Source organism: Pleurodeles waltl, chromosome 8 (genome assembly GCF_031143425.1).
Source record: "Pleurodeles waltl isolate 20211129_DDA chromosome 8, aPleWal1.hap1.20221129, whole genome shotgun sequence".
Lineage (NCBI taxonomy): Eukaryota > Metazoa > Chordata > Amphibia > Caudata > Salamandridae > Pleurodeles > Pleurodeles waltl.
Window position 1 is genome coordinate 1,326,262,133 of NC_090447.1, and position 26,194 is coordinate 1,326,288,326.

Here is a 26,194-nt window from a genome sequence, read left to right on the forward strand (position 1 = left end):
AATTTGATGCTAGGACCACTGGGATAAGACATTCCAAAGATTCAAATAGTTCTACAAGTCCTTTTGTTAATAACTTATCTTGTTCCTTTTGTAGCAGTCCTCCCATAAGGTACAGAATTGATCTCATTCCTAGGTACAACAGGTGTCACCTTCATGATAATTTTTATGACAAAAGTCTTAACAATCCTAGTTTATCAGAAAAAGTTTGGGGTATAATTTAAATAATATTCTACTTCTTCCAATGTTGTCTCTAATACTGTTTGAACTCTCTAGCATTCAATACCAAGATTTTTTCATGCTGCAAAATGTATGAGTTCAAACCATTTTCTAAAGTAAACACTTGTTTGTGCACTTCTTTGTATACATTAATTCGGACCACATAATCCCTACGTTTGATCTCCAGCCACCCATAGCCATCTGCGTTCACATCGGATGTAACCACGATTTCCACATTTCCTCCAATATACTTGAAATATGAGCCTTCTGAAGTTAGGTCAAACAGATGTCCTGAGTCAGCTAGTATTCTCATACTTTCCCCATCAATCTCTACTTGGCAGTGTATTTTGTTTTCAAATTATATGCCACAATTTCTATTGACAATTTCATTTTCTGTACATCTCTCAGATATTCACTGAAATATGTCATTTTTTTTACCACTTGAACATTCCTGTTTTGCATACATTGGCAAAATAAACTTTTGCCATAATACAGACAAATCACATTTTCTGCTCGACATGCACTATTAAAATGTATGTGCCTTGTGTAGCTACAATGATGACGCATCACAATTTTGGCATTATAAAGTTTTTTTAATGTTCTCTTTTGTTTTCTTCAATCTTCTTTTATCCTTCCTTCACTTTTTATTTCTTCAGGTTCTACTTCTTTTGGTGGGTCTTACGAGGCATCAGAGTCTTGAGGCCACATTGCTATGTTCTATTGCAGTAGTAATCTGAATGTAGATGAAGGATCTTTTGACCAAAATGTTCCTTTAACATTATTGTGAATTGTGCTTCTTTCTATTTGATCCCTGATCAGTGTGCCACTAACTGATCCAAATGCACATGCCACAGATAGTCCCCTAAAATGCCACATAACGTATGACATATCTCCTCCCCCCTTTTGATTGCATGGGAAAATTTTGTGATCTTAGAACATCATATATGCTTTTGGATTTAAATGTTTCACAAAGAACATTTCAAAACCATTAACTGGTTGTCCTCCCCTGTCTTCTGCTGTTAAATTTCAGACAAGTTGTCATGTTGCCTGTGTCCTATAACTCCAAGAGAGTCTAACACTATTTCTCTTCCAAGGGATCCTCATCAATAGTCATAAACATTGAATATTCCTGCCCTCGTGCGGGGACCCCGGAGCATACTTAAAATACACACATATAAAAGTATGAAATATGCACGAAAAATATATATATAGCATTTTTAGTAGACAAATTTTCATACTAAAATCATATATACGTGTGTATAACAGCAATGCAGACTATATTCATAAACAGGCTAAAATGCTTTATTTCTATGGATTGTTTTTTTTTTTTTTTTAAAACAGTCCTTTTCAAAATTACAATAAGAGAAAAACTTTCCAAAGCCCCATAGCTGGGCCCACGGAAAGAAGCAGTAGCAACACCAGTGAAAAAAGAGAAAAAACTACATTGAAAACAATGGAGCATTATTAGCCAATAGGCTGCAAGCAGGTTAACACAGGAGAACCATAACATTCTGGCACTGTGCCTTTAAGACCCTGAGCACCTCCAGTATCCCACCATGCCTCAGGGGTGAAGGAGAGGTGACAGTTGGTTCACAGTTAGGTCAGTTCTTTTTTCCGGCTTCTTCTGAGAGGATCCTGGAGCATTGAGCTCTCAGTTTTTCTGAGTTTTTCTCAGGAAAATACTTCAAAACAGCGTTTTTTCTGCTTTCACTCGACATTTTACACCTTTGTCTGAGTCAAGAGACTTTTTCCTGACTGAAAAATGCATTCTCTTTTTGTGAAGTGCCCTTCCTGTGGGAAGAAGGCGGCCCAGTCAGATCCACACACTCTCTGCATTGTGTGTTTGCCTCAGAGTCACTGCCCTGACACTTGCAGACACTGCAAGAACATGTCAAAAAGGACTCTGAAGGACAGGGAGAAGACTTCATGGTCTTCATGAGAGGCAGAAGACATCGTCCTCTTCGCTTCCCAGGCAGCCAACAAGCCATTCTCAGGAGAGACAGGCTAGATCGACGTCAGCAGGTAGGAAGGTACCTGTTTGTTCCCCGTCGACGTCATCTCTGCCACCGTCACATCACAATAGATTGCCGTCGACGGCGAAGGATACGGCGTCGAAGGAACATGGCCACCACAGGGGCAGATCTCCGTTGACGGCAACCCACCAATCGACGTCGAGCCAGCACCGGCGTGCCCATTCGCCGTCGAAGGCCTCGCACCCCTCGACGGCACAAAAGACGACGTCGAAATCGCCTCAACGGCGAGAGCAAAGACATCTGCCGTCGACGGCCCATCTCTCGACGGCGAGGCACACGACGGTCACCATCAAGGCGCTCAACGTTGAGACCAGAGCAACCCGCGTCACTCCCTTCGATGTCGTTGCAACTGTCGACGTCGACACAGGTTTTGCCTGTCTTACAAGGAGAAGAGCGTCGGCTACCGCCGGCGGATAAGACCACTCCAACATCTCCGGTGGTCTTCATAAGGAGTGGTTCATCTGGGCGGTCGAGAGCCGCATCGTCTGGGCATGTCTCGACCCATCAACTTGTCGCCAAGGTGGTTGGAGAGCCTTAATACAACGACTGTCTCCCCAGACTCGCAATACTCGAGGATGTACTCACCTTCGGCTTCTCTCCCGAGAACACCATCGCCAAGAGCGCAGGCAGGACGGGCTCGTTCTGCGTCTCGCCAGTCGGCCACTAGGCCTCGACGCGCCGCTACAACATCTCGGAGCAGGTCACGCTCCCAGAGAAGATCTAGATCACGGTCACGCCGTTGCAGAAGGTCTCCTTCTTGGTCATCGTCGGGGTCCTCGGTAAGAGAGTACTCCCCGACCTTAACGGATTCTCCACCAGCTAGAGTTTCCCCGGTGGACGATATCACAACCTTTAACGAGGTGCTTCTCAGGGGAGCACAAAAGCTGAATATAGAGGTCCCGGAACCTTCAACCTCCTCATCCGTGATCTTTGAACCCTGAGACATTGAGCAGTTTCAAAGAAATTGCTACCGCTGGTGCCTGGTCTTTTACAACCAACCATGGACACCTTTTTAGCACCAGCCACCCTCAGAGCAGCTCCTGCTAGGATCTTAAAGAAATATAAGGCACCTGAGCAAGATCCTTTGTTTCTCAGGACTGATCCACCGCCGGACTCAGTCATATTGGCCGCAGCCCGGAAGACACACTCAGTGGCATCATCCTCCACGGTTCCACCGGACAAGGAGAGTAGGCACCTGGACTCTCTGGGGAGGAAGATGTGTGGCACGGCAGCTTCCATGATGAAAGTCTCCAGCGCTTCCGCACTCCTAGGCAGATACGACCGATCACTCTGGGACTCGCTGAGCAGGTTCACAGAGAAGCTGCCTAGGGAGGACAGGCAGGATTTTCAGGAGATCCTTCAGAAGGGGAGTCTGGTCTCCAATCAGGTCATCAGTGCAGCAGCAGATGGGGCAGACTTAGCAGCACATGGTTACGCGCATGGGGTTTGTGCGAGAAGGTCTTCCTGGCTGAGACTTACAGGATTGAAGCAGGAAGCGCAGCAGCGTATCCTAAACCTTCCGTTCAACGGAAACTCGCTTTTTGGAACCCACACAGATGAGGAGATGGCGCGTATGAAGGCGGAAGTGGACACCATGAGGGCAGTGGGCCTGGAGAAAAGGAAGGACTTCAGGCAAAGGTATAGACCTTACAACAGGCGCCCTTTTCAGCAGAGGGTTCAAGCCCCTCATTGGTCACAGAGGCAAGGGCGTCCACTCTTCCAATCTCGTAAGGCCACGAGAGACCGAGGGTCAAGCAGACCTCAGCAGTCCACACCCAAAGCTCCTGCAAAGCAATGAGGACTCGCTTCCCTTAACACCGTGAACCACTCCGGTGGGGGGAAGTATCACAGCGTTCATTCACGAGTGGCGTGGCATAACAAAAGACAAATGGGTGCTGAACATTGTAGAGAATGGGTACTCTCTTCTTTTCCGACAACCTCCTCCTCACTTGCCACCAAACAAATGCAATCCGGCTCACATGAGCCTATTACGCAAAGAGGCTCACGCCCTTTTACGGAAAAAAGCAATAGAAAAAGTCCCAGTCGCGCACAGAGGGAAAGGAGTATACTCCAGCTACTTTCTGGTAGCAAAAAAAGGTCGAGAAGGAGTTTTCAGACCGATTCTGGACTTACGACTACTGAACAAGTACATAAAAAAGCAAAAGTTCAGGATGCTGGCTGTCCACCAGATTTTCCCTCAGCTGCATCGAGGAGACTGGATGTGCTCCATAGACCTGCAAGACGAGTACTTTCATATCCCGATCATTCCCAAGCATCGGAAATTCCTACGCTTCCGGATAGCCTCCCAGCACTATCAGTTCAGGGTGCTTCAGTTCGGCCTCAAATCTGCCCCTTGCGTTTTCTCAAAATGCATAGCAATGGTAGCGGCGCATCTAAGGAAGCAGAAAATCTTCATTTACCCATACCTAGACGACTGGCTACTGAAAGCCTCCTCTCCGGAGCAGGCGAAAAGTAATCAGGACATTGTGCTCAGTGTTTTCAGATCTCTAGGTCTACAAGTCAACTACCAAAAGTCCACCCTCATCCCAACGCAAAACCTCCACTACCTGGGAGCAATACTGAATACAGAGCTCGAAAGAGTGTATCCTTCGGAGGAACGACTATTATCAATAGAGAGAAAGTGTCAAGACCTTCTGAGGTCCGACGCACCTACCGCCCGTCAGGTGACGTCTCTACTGGGCTCCATGGCCTCGTGCATTTTCATTGTCCCGAATGCCAGGCTACATATGAGGCCTCTTCAAGAGGCGCTGGAAAACAACTGGAACCAGAGCACAGGCCGCTGGGAGGACAGAATGCATCTTCCGATAGGAGCACGACAATCGTTACGATGGTGGATGCACAAACCTCACCTGTCAGTAGGAGTTCCGTTTCACCAGCTAATCCCGTCTGACACTCTGGTAACGGATGCGTCGCTTCAGGGATGGGGAGCTCATCTGGGTTCCCTTCAAGCTCAGGGCCGGTGGTCCGACAACGAAAGAGAGTACCACATCAACCTGCTGGAGCTCAGAGCAGTTCATCTGGCTCTCAAGTCTTTTGCTCCATCGATTCAGGGGAAATCTCTTCTAGTGCAAACGGACAATACCACGACAATGTATTATCTGAACAGACAAGGAGGAACGAGATCCCTACCCCTATCTCGGGAGTCCCAGGCCATTTGGCATTGGCTCCTAGCGAGGGGAATGTCTCTTACAGCAGTTCACCTACCAGGGAAACAAAACGTGGAGGCGGACTTCCTGAGCAGAACTCTCGAGGACGCCCACGATTGGGTTCTTCTCGACGAGGTCGTCAGAGACATCTTCGGTCACTGGGGTCGGCCTCAATTAGATCTCTTCGCAGACGAGGAAAACAAGAAATGCCCAGACTTCGCGTCCAAGTTTTACTGTCTGGGGTCTCGAGGGAATGCCCTGTTGATCGACTGGTCAGGGATATTTCTCTACACTTTTCCACCGATTCCCCTCATACCAGCGGTGATAAACAAACTCTACAGATCCAGCACCAGAATGATTCTCATAGCTCCGCAATGACCTCGTCAGTTCTGGTACACAGATCTCCTCAACCTATCAGAACAGCCTCACAGGAGGCTGCCGTGCAGACCGGATCTCCTTTGCAGGCTGGGAGGCAGGATACTTCACCCCAACCTTCCCTCTCTGAGCTTGACGGCATGGCTCCTGAATTCCTGCAGTATGGGCACCTAGGGCTCTCGCAGGAGTGCATGAACATCTTAAAGAAGTCCAGACGACCTTCCACGCAGCGTTCTTACGCGTTCAAGTGGAAGAGGTTCTACATATGGTGTCGTCAGCAAGGTCAGAATCCTATACTGGCTCAGGAGGAGGTCATACTGTCTTACCTACTCCATTTGGCAAAATCGGGTCTGCAAGTGTCATCTATTAAGGTACATTTATCTGCCATTACAGCCTATCGTAAATCACCTTCTCAGGAATCCTTTTTTACAATGCAAGTAGTCAAGGATTTTTTTAGAAGGTTTGAAAAAAGTTTTTCCACCCATTCGAAAACCCTCCCCTCAATGGGAGCTAAACATAGTACTATCGAAACTCATAGGCCCTCCTTTCGAACCTATCCACAAAGCCTCTTTGAAACACCTTACGTGGAAGACGGATTTTCTGGTAGCCATTACTTCCGCGAGGAGGGTCAGTGAAATTCAGGCTTTGTCCTCCAAAGAACCATACAGTCTTCCACGAGAATAGAGTGGTTCTACGAACTCATCCATCATTCTTACCGATGGTGGTGTCAGATTTTCACATCAATCAGACTATTTCACTACCAACTTTTTTCCCCCAATCCGGATACTCCGGCGGAGAAAGCTTTGCACTCCCTGGATTTGAAAAGAGTGCTAAAATTTTACTTGGATAAGACCAAACTAATTAGACAATCTCACCACTTATTTGTAAATTACGGTCATTTGAGAACAGGCGAGGCAGCCTCGAAACCAACCATATCTAGATGGATAGTTTCATGTATTGTTACTGCATATCAATTGGCTAACAAACAGCTACTTGCTAGGCCTAAGGCTCATTCGACAAGAGGAAAGGCGGCTACGGCTGCCCTCCTTTGTAATGTTCCAATCTCTGAAATTTGTAAGGCTGCTACATGGAAGTCTGTACATACATTTACTAGGCATTACTGTTTGGACTCAGATGCCAGAGCAGATGCCCAAGTTGGGCAAGCATCTCTGAGAAATTTGTTTGCATAATATATATCCCTTCCTGCACTTCTATTAGACAGTCCGCAAAGTTAAGGGATGGGCTTGCTAATCTATTAAATATTTATGACTATTGATGAGGATCCCCTGGAAGAGAAGGATAAGTTACTTACCTGTAACTCTTAGTTCTCTTCCAGGCGTATCCTCATCAAAGTCATAAACAACCCACCCTCCTCCCCGGACGCAAGTCTCCTAGAAGTACAGGACACACTATCTTTCGAATCTGCTGGACAAGTAGTCACTGTAAAAAAGTACTGACCTAACTGTGAACCAACTGTCACCTCTCCTTCACCCCTGAGGCATGGTGGGATACTGGAGGTGCTCAGGGTCTTAAAGGCACAGTGCCAGAATTTTATGGTTCTCCTGTGTTAACCTGCATGCAGCCTATTGGCTGATAATGCTCCATTGTTTTCAATGTAGTTTTTTCTCTTTTTTCACTGGTGTTGCTACTGCTTCTTTCCCTGGGCCCAGCTATGGGGCTTTGGAAAGTTTTTCTCTTATTGTAATTTTGAAAAGGACTGTTTAAAAAAAAAAAAAAAGAAATCCATAGAAATAAAGCATTTTAGCCTGTTTATGAATATAGTCTGCATTGCTGTTATACACACGTATATATGAGTTTAGTATGAAAATTTGTCTACTAAAAATGCTATATATATATTTTTCGTGCATATTTCATACTTTTATATGTGTGTATTTTATGTATGCTCCGGGGTCCCCGCTCGAGGGCGGGAATATTCAATGTTTATGACTTTGATGAGGATACCCCTGGAAAAGAACTAGGATTTACAGGTAAGTAACTTATCCTTCTTGTTAGCTTTAGGGAGCAAATATATTGCCTCCTTTGGCTATGATGTATGGAGAAAACATTTTATCTCCACAGTTTCCATCGTACAAGTGGGTTACCTGCTGTGGCTAAGATCAATGGATGTGGCAATATTCTTTTGTGCTATACGAATCTGAAGAATAGAATATTGCCAACACAAACTAAAATAAAATTTGAATATACCAAATTAAAATATTTGACTAAATTAACCATCACACAATCTTCTGTAAGTTTCCTTTAGCTCAATTCCTTTTTTCCAGCTTATGTTTTCTCCAGTTACCAGGTCTCTAATACATTATTCCAAACAATGCACGCATGCTGCAGGATTTGTGGTGTATGTATTGCTATTACCTCTCTAAGGGGCATATTTATACTCTGTTTGCGCCGAATGTGCGTCAAAAGTTTTGACGCACATTCGGCGCAAACCTTGCCTCATATTTAAATTCTGACGCCCGACCCCGTGGACATCAAAATTCCACCGTGTGCGTCATTTTTTGGATGCGGGAAACTGCCTTGCGTTAATGATATGCAAGGTGGGCACTCCCACACAAAAAATGACTTTAAGGCCTGTGCGCCTTATTTATACCCCAGCGTTATTTTGACACACAGGAGGGGGTCGGCCTTAAAAAACGGCGCACAGCCTGATGTGCGCCGTTTGTTAACGCCTGGGTCAGGGCAGGCGTTAAGGGACCTGTGGGCTCGGAAGGAGTCCAGAGGTGCCCTTCCCTGCCCCCAGGGACACCCCCTGCCACCCTTGCCCACCCCTGGAGGACATCCATGGATGGGGGGACCCATCCCAGGTAAGTACAGGTAAGTTCAGGTAAGTAATTTTTCTTTTATTTTAAAGTGGCATGGGGGGGCCTAATTTGGGCCCCCCTACATGCAACTGTGCCCAATGACCATGCCCAGGGGACAGAAGTCCCCTGGACATGGCCATTGGGCAAGGGGGCATGACTCCTGTCTTTGCTAAGACATGAGTCATTACAATGGGGGTTGTGCGTCAAAAAATGGCGCAAGTCCGGTTTGAGGCATGATTTCTTCCTCAGACCTCACTTGCACCATTTTTTGGGCACACAACACCCATTTTCCCCTACACCGGCGCTGCCAGGTTTGAGTCATTTTTTTCTACTCAGACCAGTCCGCAGCGCCGGCTAACGTCATTCCTTAAATAAGGCGCCCGCATGGCGCGTAGGAATGGCGTTAGCCGACGGTAACATTTTTGACGCACAACTGCGTCTGCGCAGTTGTGCGTCAAAAAGTATAAATATAGCCCTCAGTGTCTCTCCTTTATTGTATTAGTACCTGATGCTTAACAGGGAAAGCCAGGTACTTTTTCTTAGCTGAAGCTCTTTACTAACCTGAGTATTCCTCAGTGACTATGGCTTGCAGTGCAAAGACATATTCGTTACTATGTCTCTCTTTGTGATGTCACTTAGGTAGGAAAGAGTGTTCGATGGCTGAGTAAACCTGAGAGAAGCGTCTTTTAAACTCTGGGCTTGTGGATTTGCACAACCTAGGATAGTTTTTCTCCTCACACTAGTCTCACACATCTAATTGTACAACTCTAAAATTAAAATAGGTAATTTTCTAAATCATTTTAATTTTAAGACAGGAATAAAGTTAATTTACTGAATGCTGAACTAGGTTGCTTATGAGCTGAGCAGAAATATTTCAATAAATGTCAGTGGAGTCGCTATTCTTTTTGTTTAGAGGTGAAGATCCTTTACATGCACTCCATGCAGGGGTACGGAACACCAAAGTCTGCAGTATTGTTGCCTCACATCAAATTGAGTTTCTTTATTAAATGAAGTACAAGATCTCCAGTCAGTAATTTCAATAGCTCCGTCTCAACGGACTCAGATAGAACTTAGAACACGATAACATCGTCAAATCTAGAACTATGGCATGGAACGCTTTCATGCTGCGATGATAAAATTATTGAAAAATATTATTATAATTATTTAATTCTGCAGATACTACAATTAACTTTTTATGATTTTTTTTTTTTTTAGGTATATTGGCAGTTGGAAAAAAACTGGAACAAGCATGTCTTCGACAGCTTACATAGGTACAGTAAAGTTATTCATGTAATCTATTGTTTATTTGAGAAACCCAAAAACAATTTAGACACACTTTTTTTTAAAGTTCAGTCCTAAAATGTAATTCTACTAACATCAGCTTGTTACACATGTTCTTTAATAATTACCCTTGACTTTTTTTAAACAATTGCTCTTTATTAATTTTCGATTCATCAATCATACAGAAACTAACATTTCAGCATGTCATTATTGGTACATCTAAACATTATGGTCATAAGTCACACGAGCATAACCACACCAAACATGTCCTCATACACACAATCCCCTCCTCCCGCCACTCAGAGCAATAATGTTAGGTGACCAGTCACTTAATTTCTGATAGACTTCTAGCCACAGATTCCTCACCTTTTGAATATTCTCCAGGAGTCGGACTGGATCTGGAAACTTTTGAGCAGTACCTCTGCACGCCGTAAGCTGGTGCAGTACTGCTCCAAACTGATGCTATTCCGCCCCTGAAATGATGTGGGGGACCTATATAGGTGGCACTCCTGTGCTGTGACATCATTTAACTTCCCCGCCATCAGATTCGGATCTAGAGCTACCTTTCGTCTTTTTGAGACAGTTTTTCCAACCAAAAATATTCAGTGTGCAAGGGAAATGTCACCACCCAAGATGACAGGATTCAAACTCTGTAAGGACTGTTGTAAACAAATGTCTGTGACAGATCCTCAGCAGGTTTGCCAGTGGTGTTTGAGATCAAGCCTAATCTCTAAGGCCTGCCGTGCCTGTGCATCTATGAACCCGAAAGACATACGAGATCGCCAAGCACCAAAAGACTCCTTGACGAGACTTGTCCAAGTCAAAGTGTTGATTCCAGTCCCAGAAGTCAGAGGAGTAGTTCCTGAGGTCAGGCGTCACGGTGCTGCAAGTCTTCAGGTAAAGTATGATGTGTGTAACTCAAGAGTATGTAACATTAAATCTACTTTGAGCATCCCTGGAGTCCCCAGGAAATAATTCATGTTTACCTGTCTGGGCATCACTTTGTTCCCAGATCACCAGGGCCAAGAGGCGACAAGGGGAGCCCTGTCTCCCCAGCAATCCAGGCCACAGACTTTGCTTAGCATTTTAGATCTCTACTCAGTCCAGAAATTATATCCAAGGTCATTGGTGTAATCTCCATGCAGGGCCTCAGGATCTCTGTAGTGGAGTGATCACCAGAGTCTCCTGTCTCATCTTGTGACCCTCGGTTATAGTCATAGATTTGTCTCTGTTCTTAGTGACATACTCTACTAGTCTTGATCTTTCCTGCGCTGTGTGCTCTATCGTCGAGAAAACATCAATTTGTTCCCTATTTTTCCTGCCTCTCTTCCTTGGACCTTTATTTCCTCGTGCCCTTTCTGTGGGGCCTGTCTTAGATAGCCCCATCGACTCCATTGAGTCCTAGGACTCTGTTGGAAGTGTAAAAAATGTGTTGCATCCACAATAATTCTCAATTTGTCCCGATATAAGAAAGGTTGTGCTATAAGAAAGCTTTTCATACATCATGCTGGTTCTCAGATTAAACCACACAGGTTCAGTGCCAAAGACGCACCTTTGTTGAGAATAAACAGGTATATTGTCCATTGTGGACAAGCCATCTGTAGGATCTTGTCTTGGTGGTGGAAATTCAGCAATCTAGCCACCCAGGACGCTGGGTGCTATGACACCCTGTGTGCTCGTTCCACCCGAAAAATCTGGAGAATTGTGTGATCCAAGACATTCATACTAAACCGCTGCTCTAAGGCTTATTCTGCAGAGGGAAGTTCTATTTTTTCTGGGATTCTTATCAAGCAAATATTGTTTCTGGTCGAGCAGCCATCAGCATCTTCTGCTCTATTGTGCAAAACCTCCTCTGCCAATTGTCTGTGGTCAGTGAGGACCAAGTTCACATTTGTGGCAACAGCATTAATTTGATTTACCATCATGGATGGCTTTTTGGTTTATGGAGCTATCTTCATTTTCCATCTCTGTATGCTTCTCATCAGGGAGACCCTTTTCTCCTCTGGGGCGGACTGTCTCATCAGTAAGGTGTGAGACAGCTCAAGGTGCAGTGCCCACACCCAACAGCGATATTAGGACAGTGTGGCTCCCTGATTGTCTGCTGTGGCAGCGCTCTTCCTCTCTTACTGAGAAGCAATAAAGGGAGGGATATTTCACAGACATTGTGCTGTCTCTCAATGTTTGTGACATCAGTGCTTGCTCAGATTGGGGCTCTTGTTTCATCTTTGTGTCTGTGTGAACACGGAGGGCCCTCACCTCCTCACACTATCAGTAGGCCCCAAGTTCTCTGTGAGCTAACAGGTGCCTTTTTGTAGGGAAAGCCACTCGTGCAAGACCTCTGTGTGCATGACCCTAGTTGCTTCAGGTATAATAAATATGCCCCTTTGCATGTGGTTGAATAAAATGTCCCTGCATCCGGGGCTGTCTTCCTGCTCACTGGAGCCCTGGCCACTAAGGGTAGCAATGAACCGCTTCCTGCAGTGGGAGCCCACGTAAGCCTGTGCATCGTTGCCTGCAGGTGTGGGCATCTTCACCACTGTTGCCGCTCAGACCTCTGCGGGCTGAGCTGGAACAGAACAGCTGGGCCAAGGAACAGTTCCCAATCTGTGCCTCTTATGAAGGCTTCTAGGTCTGGCTCTCTTTCTTAATCCCGGGTCCACTGGTGTCTTTTGAACATTCCCAACAAGGTCCTCAAGCCACACACCAGGGTAATGTAACAGTTCCAACTCCGGTCACCACTTTGTCATGGTTCCAGGGTCTCCGGTTATCATGCATCAGGGAATCCCGCCCTCTTGGGCCGCGTGCTGACTGAGGAGGCCTTAAATTTCACGCCGTCACAGGGGGATGCAGTGTCCCAACTAGACTGGGATTCGCCTCTCTCTCACAGTCAGATTGTATTAATGATGATTCCACAATGGCCTCCGGGAGCAGCACAGGAGTTTTTCCCTCATTACAACCCTGGCAGTCGGTGATAAAGCGGCAGTTACACAGCCAACAGTAAAAAAAAAAAAATGGAATCATGACCACGGCGGAAACCGCCAACAGACAGCCACTTTAACACTCCGACCGCCACAGTGGTAGCAACAAACACCGCAGCGGTAACCGCCAACAGCCAGACGGAAGACAATGTACCGCCATCTAAATTACAACTTGCCCATCCGCCAGCTTTTCCGGGGCGGTACCAACGCCATCAAAAGCATGGCGGAAACAGAACACAGAAGGGAGACCACTCACCTCTCGACACTCAAGGAAGAACCAGGACACCATGGAGCCCGAGCTGCAAGTGTTCCTCATGCTGGTGTATCTTCTCATATACCAGGAACATGAACGCAGGCAACGCTGACCACAGTGAGTATTGCACCTAGCACACAAAGGAGGGGCGGAGGAAAAAGAGAGTGACACACACAACACCCCCACTCCCAACACCATATACACAAACACATGCAACAACATTACATATACACCCACCCCGTAACCCTCTGGAATAACGCAAGGACAAAAGGAATGGAGTCAAATGAGTGTAATATTAGTAATACTTAGAAATACGGTCATAAAGATAAAACAGTATGTACAATATATACAAGAGGCGGGACAATGCCCACTCCAAAATTGTCCGTGGCCAACTGGGCCAAAACACATAGGCCAAGGCCACACTTAACTCCTGCCTCAATACGGAGAGAATACTGCAGGGGCATCAGGTCGAAAACACACAGGCACCTCAGTGAGACGGGGAAGGGGGGGGCACCTCAGCCGGAAGATGGTACAACGCCACTGCTCCTGGAGGGGGCTCCATGCCACTGCTTGGTCTTGGGGAGTGCAAAGCCACAGTCTCTCAAGTGGGTGGTTTGCCCACTGCTTGGTCCTGGGGAGTGCAAAGCCACAGTCTCTCAAGTGGGTGGCTTCTCCACTGGTTCTGGAGGGGGCCATGTGCCCAGTGTGCTTCATCCTGGCAAGGAGTGGCTGAGTTGATGCCTTCTTCCACTAGTTCTGGAGGGGGCCATGTGCCCAGTGTGCTTCATCCAGGCAACGAAGGGCTGAGTGGATGCCTTCTTCCACTGGGTCTGGAGGGGGCATTGCACCCTGTGATGCAGCTGTTTTGGAGTGCAAGTTCACAGCCTCTCACCTGGGTGTCACAACGACAGCTTCTGCAGGGGCCAGGATGCCCTCAGCCCATGTAGTCACCACTACACACTGCTCTCTGGCGGTGACGGCTGCTCAGTGAATGCCAGTTGCGCTGCAGGTGGCGGTGTTGGCAGTTGTGGTGGTAGCCTCCAGGCCTTCACCTGCAGCCTCGGATGGCTGCCAACTGGGCCTGCTGCTGCTGGCAGTGGTGCTGCTTGCGGCGGGGCAGGTGGCGGTGCTGGCCGCTGTGCAGGTGGCGGTGCTGGCAGTAGTGGTGGTAGCCTCCAGGCCTTCACCTGCAGCCTTGGACGGCTGTCCACTGGGGCTGTTGCTGGCAGTGGTGCTGCTTGCCGCGGGCCCTGCGGCAGTGCTGGCCGCGGTGCAGGTGGCGGTGCTGGCTGCGGTGCATGTGGCGGTGCTGGCAGTTGTGGTGGTATCCTTCAGGCCTTCACCTGCAGCTTCGAATGGCTGAAGTGCCATGGCTGGTGTTCTGTGCCCCTTCCTGCCCTTGGCAGATGGTGGTGCCTCCTTGCTTCTGCCAGCTGGAGTCTTTGACTTGGCCCTGCTGGCTGGTTGTGCCTCCTTCCCCTTGCTGGATGCTGTCCCCTTCTTGCCCTTGCCAGGTGGCGGACCCTTCTTGGCCTTGGCAGGTGTTGGTGGCACACTGGCTGGGCTGACAGGTGCCGCCTTGGAGCCTCTCACAGCTGCAGAAACCACAGTGGCCGTGGACTGGGTGGCTGAGGTGCTGGGCTGGGTTCTGGCCACCCTGGCACGAGGTGAAGGATGGGGGAGTGAGGAGAGGGGTAAGGATAGGTCAGTGGTGGCAAGGAAAAGCTTCTTCGGGACACTGGGGCGGGAAGAGGGTGAAGGTTTGGGAGTGGTTGTATTAGGTGTCAGTCTGCTATGTTTGGGTGCAGGTGCATGGGCTGGATGTTGTGAGGCGGATGCCTGTTGGTTGGGTGGGTGCTTGCATTTGTGTACTTTGGGAGGAGGGCTCACAGACACAGTGGGTGAGGACACAGGGGACGTGTGCATGGATGTGGGGGTGGTGACTGCCAGTGAGGGTCGTGTAGTGATAGGGGTGCTGCTGATGGAGGTAGTGGATAAGGATGTAGTGCATGCAGGTGTGAGTAGAGACGCTACTGGGAGGGGGTGTACGCGGAGGAGGAGGGGGGATACAGTGGAGGCAGTGGATGTTGTTGTGTCTGCATGGGGATGGTGCTTGTGTGAGTGCCTGTGAGATGTAGTGTGATGCTTGTGTTTGCCTGAGCCACTTCTGTGTGTTGATTTGGGTGATTGCTGGTTTGAAGGTGTGCTTGGCATAGGCTGGGGTTGAGGTGATTGGTACTGGGTAGAGGAAGGTGGAGGGGGAGGCTGAAGACAGGGACAATGGCTGCCATCAGTGCGGAGGCCAGAGCCTGGAATGCTCTCTGTTGGGCAGCCACGCCAGAGTGAATGCCCTCCAGGTATGCATTGTTTGTTGCAAATGCCCTGCTACTCCCTGGATAGCATTCAGTATGGTTGACTGCCCAACAGTGAGGGATATCAGGAGGTCAACAGCCTCCTCATTGAGGGCAGCAGGGCTGACTGGGGCAGGGCCTGAGGTGCCTGGGGCGAAGGAGATGCCCAACCTCCTGGGTGAGCAGGCACGGGAAACACTCTGAGGGGCTGCTGGGAGGACGGTGCTGGTACGGGGGTGGCAGCTGTACCTGTTGTTGTGGTGGGCACAGAGGTGTCCGCCACTACCAGGGAGCTTCCATCAGAGGAGGAGTCGCTGTCGGTAGTGTCCCCTCCTGTCTCTGTCGTGGTGCTCCCCTCACCCTCCGCCCCACTGGTGCCCTTACCGTCGGTGGATTCGGCCTCCAGGCCTATGTGGGATGCAGCTCCCTCCGTCGCCGGTGCCTCTGCTCCTAAGCCAGATGATGCTAATGCACACAAGGACAGGGTGACAAAACAAAAAGGGGGGAGAGACAAAGGATACACTTGGTCAATGCCAGCAACAACACTACCGTTGGTGTACACAGCACACAGGGAACAGCCCTATGCACTAGGCCATGCACTACCAGTTACAATGCTAGTCACCAGCCCATGGGGTACAATGCCTAACACCATTAGCTGCACACCTGAAACCCACAGGACCCTGCCCAGTAGTAGATGCCCACTAACACTATTGGGGTTGGAGTGCTTCAAAGCCTGCCCAACATGGGACCTACCCTGCCATGTTCGCCCTGGCCTAGGGGCACCCACATCCCCCACCCAGGTACAACCTTAACGCATGCAAAGTCATGATTCAGAATCTGTACTCACCCCCTTGTGGCTGCTGTGATGCCTTCAAGCGCACATCCCCCATCCAGGTAAAACCTTAACACGCGCAAAGTCATGATTCAGAATCTGTACTCATCCCCTTGTGGCTGCTGTGATGCCTTCAAGCGCCCATCCAACTCCGGATAGGCCACCGCCAGGATGCGTAACATCAGGGGGGTCAGGGTACGACGGGCAACCCTTCCTCGTTGGGAGGCCAGCCCCAGCTGGGCCTCCGCTGTCTTCCTTGCCCAGCGGCGCAGGTCCTCCCACCGTTTGCAGCAGTGGGTGCTCCGCCTGTCAAAGAACCCCAGGGGCCGCACCTCCTTGGCGATGGCACACCAAATACCCTTTTTCTGATGGGCGCTGACCTACAGGAAAATATGCATAGAAAAAGGTATGAGTCATACTGTCCGGCCTGTTACACTAATGGCCCACCATATACCTCCCATCCCCTTATGCACAGAAATAGACCACCATACATGCAGCACTCTGCCCAGAACCCCTCAGCCAACCCCCCCCTGCATGAGGCTTACACACACAGCAATCCCTACATTCATTGCCCACGCATCATGCTCACAGTGTACTCACCTGTTTGTCTGGAGGACCGTAGAGTAAAGTGTACCAGTCTCTCCAACTCCTCCGAAGTGGAGGCGGGGGCCCATTCCCCAGACATTTGAGCCATTGTCGCTTCCAGACACAGGTCACAGCAGCACTTGCAGTGTAGGTCCTCTCCTGTTGAAGGTCATGTAGCAAGTGAGTGAACAGATAAAAAATGGCGGTCACGTCCGCAGCGGTGCATACCGTTACTGCCGGTTTACATCGCCATTGGCTCCTGGAACCCATACGGCCCAATGATAACCAATGCGAAGTGGCGCGGCGGTCATCGACCGCAACAGCGTACAACACCAGCGGAATTACCTCATTTCAACTTGTCTCTCCTCACATGTCAGACAGCTGCCATTTCACGGGGGCACATGCCATGGCACCTAACTGCGTCACAGCAGACATTCGCACATCAACTGACTCTCGAGTTCACATACTGTTTTTGTAAAGGAAGAAATGCATATATATTTTAAAATATGTGTGAATATGACCCTCTGCTCAGCATTTTTCACCCTAGAGTTCAACTGCTGAGGATTAATAGAAAATGGAGACATCCCCGTGTACATACCCCTGGTGGACCTAGCGACAATGGAGTACAGTCACATTATCCTGACCTACAGACTTGATAGGGCCACAATCCAAGAACTGTGTGCCCAATTGGAGCCAGACCTGATTTCAGCTATCCGCCAGCCCACAGGTATCCCCCCTCTAGTGCAGGTCCTGTCAGTGCTCCATTTCCTGGCAAGTGGTTTCTTCCAAGCGACTGTGGCCATGGCATCAGGGATGTCTCAGCCAATGTTCTCAAACGTGCTGACCAGAGTGATGTCTGCCCTGCTGAAACACATGCGCAGCTACATTGTATTCCCCCAGGTGGAGGATTTGGCCACAGTGAAGACTGACTTTTAACTTTTATGTCCTGGGACATATCCCCAACATCATTGGTGCCATTGATTGTACACATATTGCATTTGTCCCCCCGCCCCCCAAAAGAAATGAAAAAGTGTTCAGGAATAGAAAAAGCTAAAAAGCTTTCACTCTCTGAATGTGCAGATGGTGTGTTTGGCAGACCAGGACATCTCCCATGTCAATGCCAAGTATCCTGGTTCTGTGCATGATGCCTTTATCTTCAGGAATAGCTGCATTCCATATGTGATGTCTCCACTCCAGAGGCACGGGGTGTGGCTAATAGGTGAGCCCATGGTCCCCACCCAGTTGATGTAGGTATATGGGTGTGGCTAACAGATGTCCCTCGATATTTACAGGTGACTCTGGTTACCTCAACCTCTCATGGCTACGGATCCCAGTGAGGAATGCCAGGACAAGGGCAGAGGAACGTTACAATGAGGCACATGAGCGAACAAGGAGGATCATTGAGCAAACCGTTGGCCTCCTGAAGGCCAGATTCCGGTGCCTCCATCTGGCAGGTGGATCCCTGTACTACTCACTCAAGAAGGTGTGCCAGATCATCGTTGCATGTTGCACAACCTGGCCTTGAGACGCCACGTGCCTTTTCTGCAGGAGGATGAGCCTGGAGATGGTCATGTGGCAGCGCTGGAGCCTGTGGACAGCGACGAAGAGGAGGCAGAGGAAGAAGCTGTGGACACCAGAAGTACACTCATTCAACAGTACTTCCAGTGACACACAGGTAAGACACTGTAACTTCACCTTCCATTGCAGTATTGTTTTTGACATTGTACATGGCAGCCTGATTTCCCTATTTCTATGGCCACTTACTGTACCCCTTGGCATCTCTATTTTCAGATCTCTGTGCCCCACTCTGGCTCCTGGTGTGTTTACTGTTGCCCAATACAGGTCATACCTATGTTAATATTACAGTAGATTAGAATTGCAGTGTTTACATTTTGTGAAACTAATACATTTGTCATATAATCCACAGACTCCATGCTTGAAGTTGTGCAACTATTAGGTGGTAATAAGTGTAGGGGGTATTGCAATGGGCTGGGTTGCTGATGGAGGAAAGTCCAGGTTAGAATCCAGTCTATTTGGATCTCAGGTGCTTTGTCCAAGGGGGCATAGGAAGGGGAGCAGTGGCAGTTCAAGGTGGACAGGGTGACAGAGTGGGACACAAGGTGACATTCAGGAGAGTCTTATTTCCTGGCGGGAGTCTTGGCAATGTTCTCTGGCCTCCTGTCCACTAGCACCGGCGGAGGTGGATGGCTGTTCATCAGTGTGGCTAATGTCAGGGGCCCGTTGGGGTGCCACTGCCTCCCTCATGGTGTTGGCCATGTCTGCCAGCACCCCTGCAATGGTGACCAGGGTGGTGTGGATGTCTTTCAGGTCCTCCCTGATCCCCAGGTACTGTCCCTCCTACCGCAGCTGGGTCTCCTGCAACTTGTACAGTATCAGGCCCATGGTCTCCTGGGAATGGTGGTATGCTCCCAGAATCCCTGCAAGTGCCTCGTGGAGAGTGGGTTCCCTGGGCTTGTCATCCCCCTGTCGCACAGCTGTCCTCCCAGCTTCCCTGTTGTCCTGTGCCTCTGCCTCCTGAACCATATGCCCACTGCCACTGACCCCAGGTCCCTGATCGTGCTGTGTTTGTGGGGTTGCCTGGGGTCCCTGCAGTGGTGGACACACTGCTGCTTGACGTGTCCTGGGGACAGAGGTATGGGCCCGCTGGGTGGGTGCTGTAGTGGTGTTTCCTGAGGGGGAGGCTCTTTGGTGGTTTGGGACTGTGGCTGGGTAACCGGCTGTCCAGTGTTTCCTGAAGGGCAAGGTTGGTCATCGTGATCCAGGCATGCAGAGCGGCTGTCATCACTGTGGGCCTCTTCTCGGGGGGGGACTGGATGTTGCTGGCACCTCCTCACCGGTGGCGTTAAGTGGGGGTCCAGTGGGGATGTAAATGCAGTGTTATTGTATCTGCATGTGCCATCTTGTGCATGGTTATGTTTCTTTCTATGGTTGTTATTAGCAAGGCAGCTTTGGCTTGTGTGAGTTGTTCTTGGTTTGGCTGTGATTGTCACTAGTGTGCATGCTGTGGTGATGGGTGTCCATGCATGTCTGTGATGTGGGTCCATGCATTGGTGTTGCATGCAGAGCTTGGTATTGAGATGGGTGGGTTGTGATGGTGGAGTATATGTGAGGTGGTGGAGTGATGGGGGTGAGGGTAGGGGCATGCAGGTGGGGGGGGGGGAGTAGTAAAGATTTAACTTACCAAAGTCCAGTCCTTCTGCTACTCCTGCGAGGCCCTCAGGATGCATGATTGCCAAGACTTGCTCCTCCCATGTTGTTAGTTGTGGGGGAGAAGGTGGGGGTCCACCGCCAGTCCTCTGTACAGCTATCTGGTGTCTTGCAATCACGGAACACACCTTCCCCTGTAGGTCGTTCTACCTCTTCCTGATGTCATCCCTTGTTCTTGGGTGCTGTCCCACGGCGTTGACCCTGTCCACAACTCTCCGCCATAGCTCCATCTTCCTAGCAATGGACGTCTGCTGCTCCTGTGATCCGAATAGCTGTGGCTCTACCCGGATGATTTCCTCCACCATGACCCTTAGCTCCTCCTCTGAGAACCTGGGGTTTCTTTGTGGTGTCATGGGTGTAGTGTGAGTGGTATGTGTGAGGGTGTGTGGGTGATGTGTGTGCTGTGAGGTGCGTGGATTGTGTATGGGTGATGGTGTTATTTGGCTCAGATTCAGTGGGTGCTCCTGGCTTGTCTCCCTCTCAGTTGGCAATATTTTATTTCGTCGTAAGGGGTTGTGGATATTGTGGGTGTGTCTTTTATATTGGATTGGGTGTGTGGGTATGGTGTGTGTATGTGTGTCAGGTGTGTGTATTTTGAATTGTCCAATGTGGTGTAGTTTTGTTGGTGTGTGTGTGTATTTTGAGTGCGGCGGTGTGTACCGCCAATGGTTTACCGCAGTTGAATGACCGCCGCGGTGATTCGTGGGTCATGATGCTGTGGGCGTATTTCTGTTGGCGTAACAGTGTGGGTTTTGGTACCGCTAGTTTATCACTGACCTTTGGTCTGGCGGACTTGTGTGGGTGTCTGTATAGTGGCGGTTTTCTCTGTGTGGGTCATAATAACCGTTGTGGTATACCGCCACGGTCACGGTATGTTGGCGGCCATCAGCATGGTGGTAAGCGGCATTTACCGCCAATGTTGTAATGATGGCCTTTGTCTCTTCATCTTGCGCTAGGCCATGTCCCCTTATTCTTGGACTGTTAGAGAACATTTTATAAGACACTGGGCACAGCTACCCACCCTCTCAAGTTATTTCTTCATCATGGGATCCTTTCTTATATTAAAGAACACTGAATATTCCTGTCTATGAGCAGGTCCAAATAACATTTTTGTAAGAAAAAAACCCTCTTTATTCCATACAATCTAAAATCACGTTATCTTTTATCTTTTGAGCAAGGAAAGATAACAAGTTTTACTGAAATTCAACCAATAATGGTTTCACACACAGACTTTTACTGCTGCATCTTTCTTAAAAATCGAACTAGAAAGGGAATAGACAAAACAGGCATTAGATTCTATGCACAGCAGCACTGTACCTTTAAGACCCCAGAGAGCACTCCAAATAGTTTTGAGGCAGTTCACATTTCTTAAACTGCTCAGCCACAAGATCACTGAAAACTGACTTTGTCCATTCTCATTCAACAACACATTTTAGTTTTACTGCTTATTACATAATGTGACACCTTTATGGTAAGGCTAGCTTCGCAAACATTTTGGGAGTGTTTTCACATGAGTCAGAAAAGGACCTGTTTACCGTCTGCAAATCCACAAATCTTAAAAGAATCCCCATGCACCATAAAATGTCCCATACAGCATTAATGAATAGGCAGGGAATTCTCCCTAAAAAGAGCACATTCCCGAGCCCGACCAGAGTCCTCTGCAAGCGGGCGTTTCAGTATGGACTCTCTAAGGGGGTTTACACCTACACCTCAGGTCTAGCCAAAGCACTGCTTGTTTTCACCTCAGCCAATGAGGAATAAGGAACACGGCCACTTCAATCTGCTACTCCTGGTGACTGTTAAGGTCCTAGAAAACAAATAAATTGATTTTAAAAATATAAATGTCAAAATGAGGTCACACATGATATCGATGCGTTGAAGCTGAAGACACACATTAGTAAGGTGTGTTCTGATGGATACAACTACCTGTGGATTCCTCACCGAATGAATTCTCCCAATGCGCCAGCATTCAACGGAAATTTTCTTCCTAGCTCTGCACGTCGACGATGACGTCACAATTGCCCGACTCCCACGCGACGCCGTCTGAGGCAATAAGAGGTCCTCGCCAGCTTGCTGATGTCAGTTCCCTTTTTTCCGTGCCTTCGAGTAATGGTTTTTTTCTTCGAGGCTCTAGGGAGCAACTGTATCGCTGATACTGATACTTTGTTGTAATGTCTCTGCCACGTAAATCTGGGTTTAATCCCTGTAGGGAGTGCGGGGGCCGTATGTCGGTTACAGACCCGCATAATGACTGCTTGTGGTGTCTAAGCTCGGAGCATGACGTGGAGGAGTGTGTGGTTCATGCCAACAGATGAACCCGAAGGCGGTGAAAGAGCGTGAGGCCAAGTTGTTCTTGGCGAAATTGAGGAAGAAGGAGAAGCGTCATCATCGGAGGTCGTCTTCTAAGTCTTCGAGGTCACATAAGAGGCGTTGTCATGACTCCCGGCGTCGGCATAATTCCTGGCGTCAGTCAGGGAAAGACCGGTCCCGCTCGAGGTCTCCATCGGCTCGGCGCCGTAAGTCGTGGGAGGTCAGCCCAACAGTGACGCGTCAACCACAAACTTCTCCGGCACAATCGGTCTATGAGGTCGAACCTCACCAGAGTCCTGACTTCTCGCCAGCGCAATCGGAGGTGCCCGATCCGACGCCGGCTCCGCAGGAGTTCACAGCACCTCGAGTGCCGATGCCGCAGGGGTATCCGGCGTTCCCGGCGCCAGGTGCGGATCCGACCGCATTTTTGAATGCGATGTTTAACATCTTCGCCTCCATGGCTCCTGGCAGTGCACCGGCTGGTCCCTCAGGTTCCTTGGCCTTTGATTTGGGTGTTCCGGCTCCACGCAGACCGACGCCCTTTATGCCCTTCTGTCCTGTGGAAGGTGCTGGTTCGTAGCTGATGCCGATGGCGTCGCCAAGAAGGCCTGTGACGCCGCTAGCTTCTGCTGTCCTGGCGCCGTTGACTTTGCCACGACTCCAGTCGAAGCCAGAGAAGAGGGTCCGCCCGTCCATGGCGCCGATGGATCTGGTGTCGGGCGAATCCAAAGATCTGTGTCAACCGAAGTCTTCCGCGTCAGCTAACTCCTTGTCGACTCCAAGGATAGAGGTCAGACTGCGCTCCAGGAGAAAGGCTCTGAGGTTGCTTGAGGAGCAAGAATATAGGGGGCAGCTCCTGGAGGAGGGTGAGATCGAGGAGCCCCTTGGAGATCTTCAGGGCTTGGACTCCGCCAGCGGTCTGGACACTTCCCCAGAGTGGGATTTGGCATCTCCTGGGAAGTACACTGAGGAGGCTGCTTCGTTCCACTCGGTGGTGAGTAAGGCAGCGGACTTTCTAGACCTTCCGCTTCCCGCTGCTGAAGTCAAGACCAACATCCTCACTGAGGTATTGCACCCTACTTTGGCTGTGGCGGAGCCTCTCCTCCCCTTTAATGAGGCGCTCATGGATCCGATCCTGGAAGTGTGGAGGAAACCAGTCTCTTCTTCCGCCGTCAATAGATCTGTGGCGAGGAGATACCGAGTGGCTCCTGGGGATCCAGGATTCCTTTCAAGACACCTGACTCCGGAAACTCTGGTAGTACAGACCTCGTGTTCCTCTCGTGCAGCTCCTGGGTCCTTTCCTGGGGTCCTGTCAGACAGAGAATCCAAGAAAATTGAGAAATCTGCAAAGAAAACTTTTTCATCTTGCAGTATGGCCCTGAAGTCGACCATCGCAACCTGTGTCTTGGGCAGGTACATCTATGCCTTGATGGATGCGGCCGAGGCTGCGCAGCCTGATTTGTTTCAGGTTGTTCTGGGCCTTTTGTCTGATGCACATGCAGCGCCAACCCAGGTCATTCAGTCAGGGCTAGATACTTCTGATTCGGTGGCCAAGGCGATGGGCACGTCCATAGCAACCAGGAGGCATGCGTGGTGGAGGTCATCTGGATTCTCATGTGCAATAGACCCTTCTAGACTTACCTTTTGATGGGGACAAACTATTTGGTACTAAGGCTGACTCTGCCTTGGAGCGGTTCAAGGAGACCAGGGCTACAGCTAAATCTCTGTGCTTGCAGGCCACTACCACCACCCCTTTTCGTTCATTCAGGAGGTTCAGGGGATTTGGGTGTGGCTCTTCCTTTAGGGGAAGATTCCAGCAAGCAGGCCAACAGCCTACTACTACCCTCCCCTATAGGTTATATAGGGGGTGGGGTAGGGTTAGGACGAGAGGAGCCACCCAGCAGCACCCTGCCTCTTCATCTTCCTCCGGAGGGGTACAGCAGGGAAAGCAGCCTTAGTCCTTCATCTATTCCATCCCATACTTCTTCTGTAGGGGGAAGGCTACTGCATGTTCTCCGAATGTGGGAGTCAATCACATCAGATTCCTGGGTCACCAATATTGTGGGGAAAAGCTATGCCCTTCCTTTTTGGGATTTTTCCCCTCCCAACCCTCCCCGTCCATCCTTCTGCAAGGAAGATCATCTCCTGTTGTTGCAGCAGGAGGTTCTAGTCCTATGTCAAAAGGTGCATTGGAGTTGGTTCCAGAGCAGGAAAGGGATCAGGGTTGTTATTCAAGATATTTCCTGATCCCCAAGAAGGATGGTTGGTTGCGGCCTATCCTGGACCTGAGGGTTTTGAATTGGTTCCTAAAACAGGAGAAATTCAAAATGCTGACCCTAGCGCAGGTGCTTTTGGCGTTGAACAAAGGGGATTTGATGGTGTCTCTCTACTTGCAGGATGCTTACTTTCATGTTCCCATTCTCAAGTCGCCCAGGAAGTATCTCCGGTTTGTGGTGGGGTCGCAACACTACCAGTTTGCGGTCTTTCCTTTTGGTCTTACTTCTGCACCTCGAGTCTTCACGAAGGTGATGGCATGGTTGCAGCAAGTCTAAGAAGTAAGGGAATAGCGGTATTCCCTTACCTGGACGATTGGTTGATCAAAGCCAAGTCTCCAGAGCTCGTGCTGCATCACCTGCGGATGACAACCCAGTTGTTGTTCGACCTGGGCTTTTCGGTAAATGTGCCCAAATCCCACCTGAAGCCCTCTCAATGCCTTCTGTTCATAGGGGCAGTACTGGGCACAACATTGAGTCGGGCCTTTCCTCCACCTCAGCGGATTCAGGACATTCAGGCGGTGATTCCAATGTTTCAAAGTGGAGCGGTCGTTCCAGTCCTCAAGGTCCTTCGTCTGCTCGGTCTGTTTGCTTCTTGCATTCTGTTGGTCACTCATGCACGCTGGCATATGAGGGCTCTTCAGTGGTGCCTCTGCAGGCAGTGGTTTCAGCACAGAGGGGATCTTGAGGAATCGATAAAGATCTCCAGCGATGCTGCAGCGGATCTACGATGGTGGGCTGTGGATGGCAACCTTTGCCAAGGAAGGCCATTTTCGATACCATCTCCAGTGACCACGGTGATAACGGATGCTTCCACTCTAGGGTGGAGAGCTCATCTGGGGGACCTGGAGACCAAAGGTCATTAGTCTCCAGTGGAGCAGATGTTTCATATCAATCTGTTGGAATTGTGGGCGATACGTTTAGCACTCAAGGACTTCCTCCCTTCCCTTCGCGGTCAGTCGGTTCAGGTCCTAACAGACAACACTACTGCGATGTGGTACATCAACAAGCAAGGAGGGGTAGGGTCATACCTTTTCTGCAGAGAGGCTCTGCGACTCTGGTCCTGGGCACGGGGCCATCGGATTTGCTTAGTGGCAAACCATCTGGCGGGGGTTCTAAACATACGTGCGGACAGTCTCAGTCGGCACTTCTTGGCCGATCACGTGTGGCGTCTCCATCCAGACCTGATCCTTTACATCTTCCGGATGTGGGGGTTTCCTCAGATAGACCTCTTTGCCACTCTGGAGAACGCGCACTGTCCGTCGTTCTGCAGCCTCCAGTATCCGGTGCAAGGAGCATTGGGGGACGCGTATCAGATGTCCTGGTACAGGCAGTTGCTTTACGCATTTCCTCCCATACCCTTGATCCCTCGGGTTCTGAGGAAGATTCGCCAAGACCGGGCCCAAGTCATCTTGATAGCTCTGGATTGGCCAAGAAGGGTGTGGTACACAGATCTTCTCCAACTCTGTCTGTGCCCTCCACTCCATCTCCCT

The 26,194-nt window shown here is 49.4% G+C and overlaps 1 protein-coding gene across 2 annotated transcripts in view; it reads left to right on the plus strand.

Moving 5' to 3' along the window:
* Positions 1 to 26,194, plus strand: part of C8H11orf65 (chromosome 8 C11orf65 homolog) — a 269,451-nt gene that overhangs the window by 179,374 nt on the left and 63,883 nt on the right. For both annotated transcript variants that reach the window (XM_069202320.1, XM_069202318.1), the window contains exon 8: positions 9,826 to 9,881. In XM_069202320.1, coding sequence (XP_069058421.1) covers positions 9,826 to 9,881 — 56 coding nt within the window. The remainder of the gene's footprint in view (positions 1 to 9,825; positions 9,882 to 26,194) is intronic.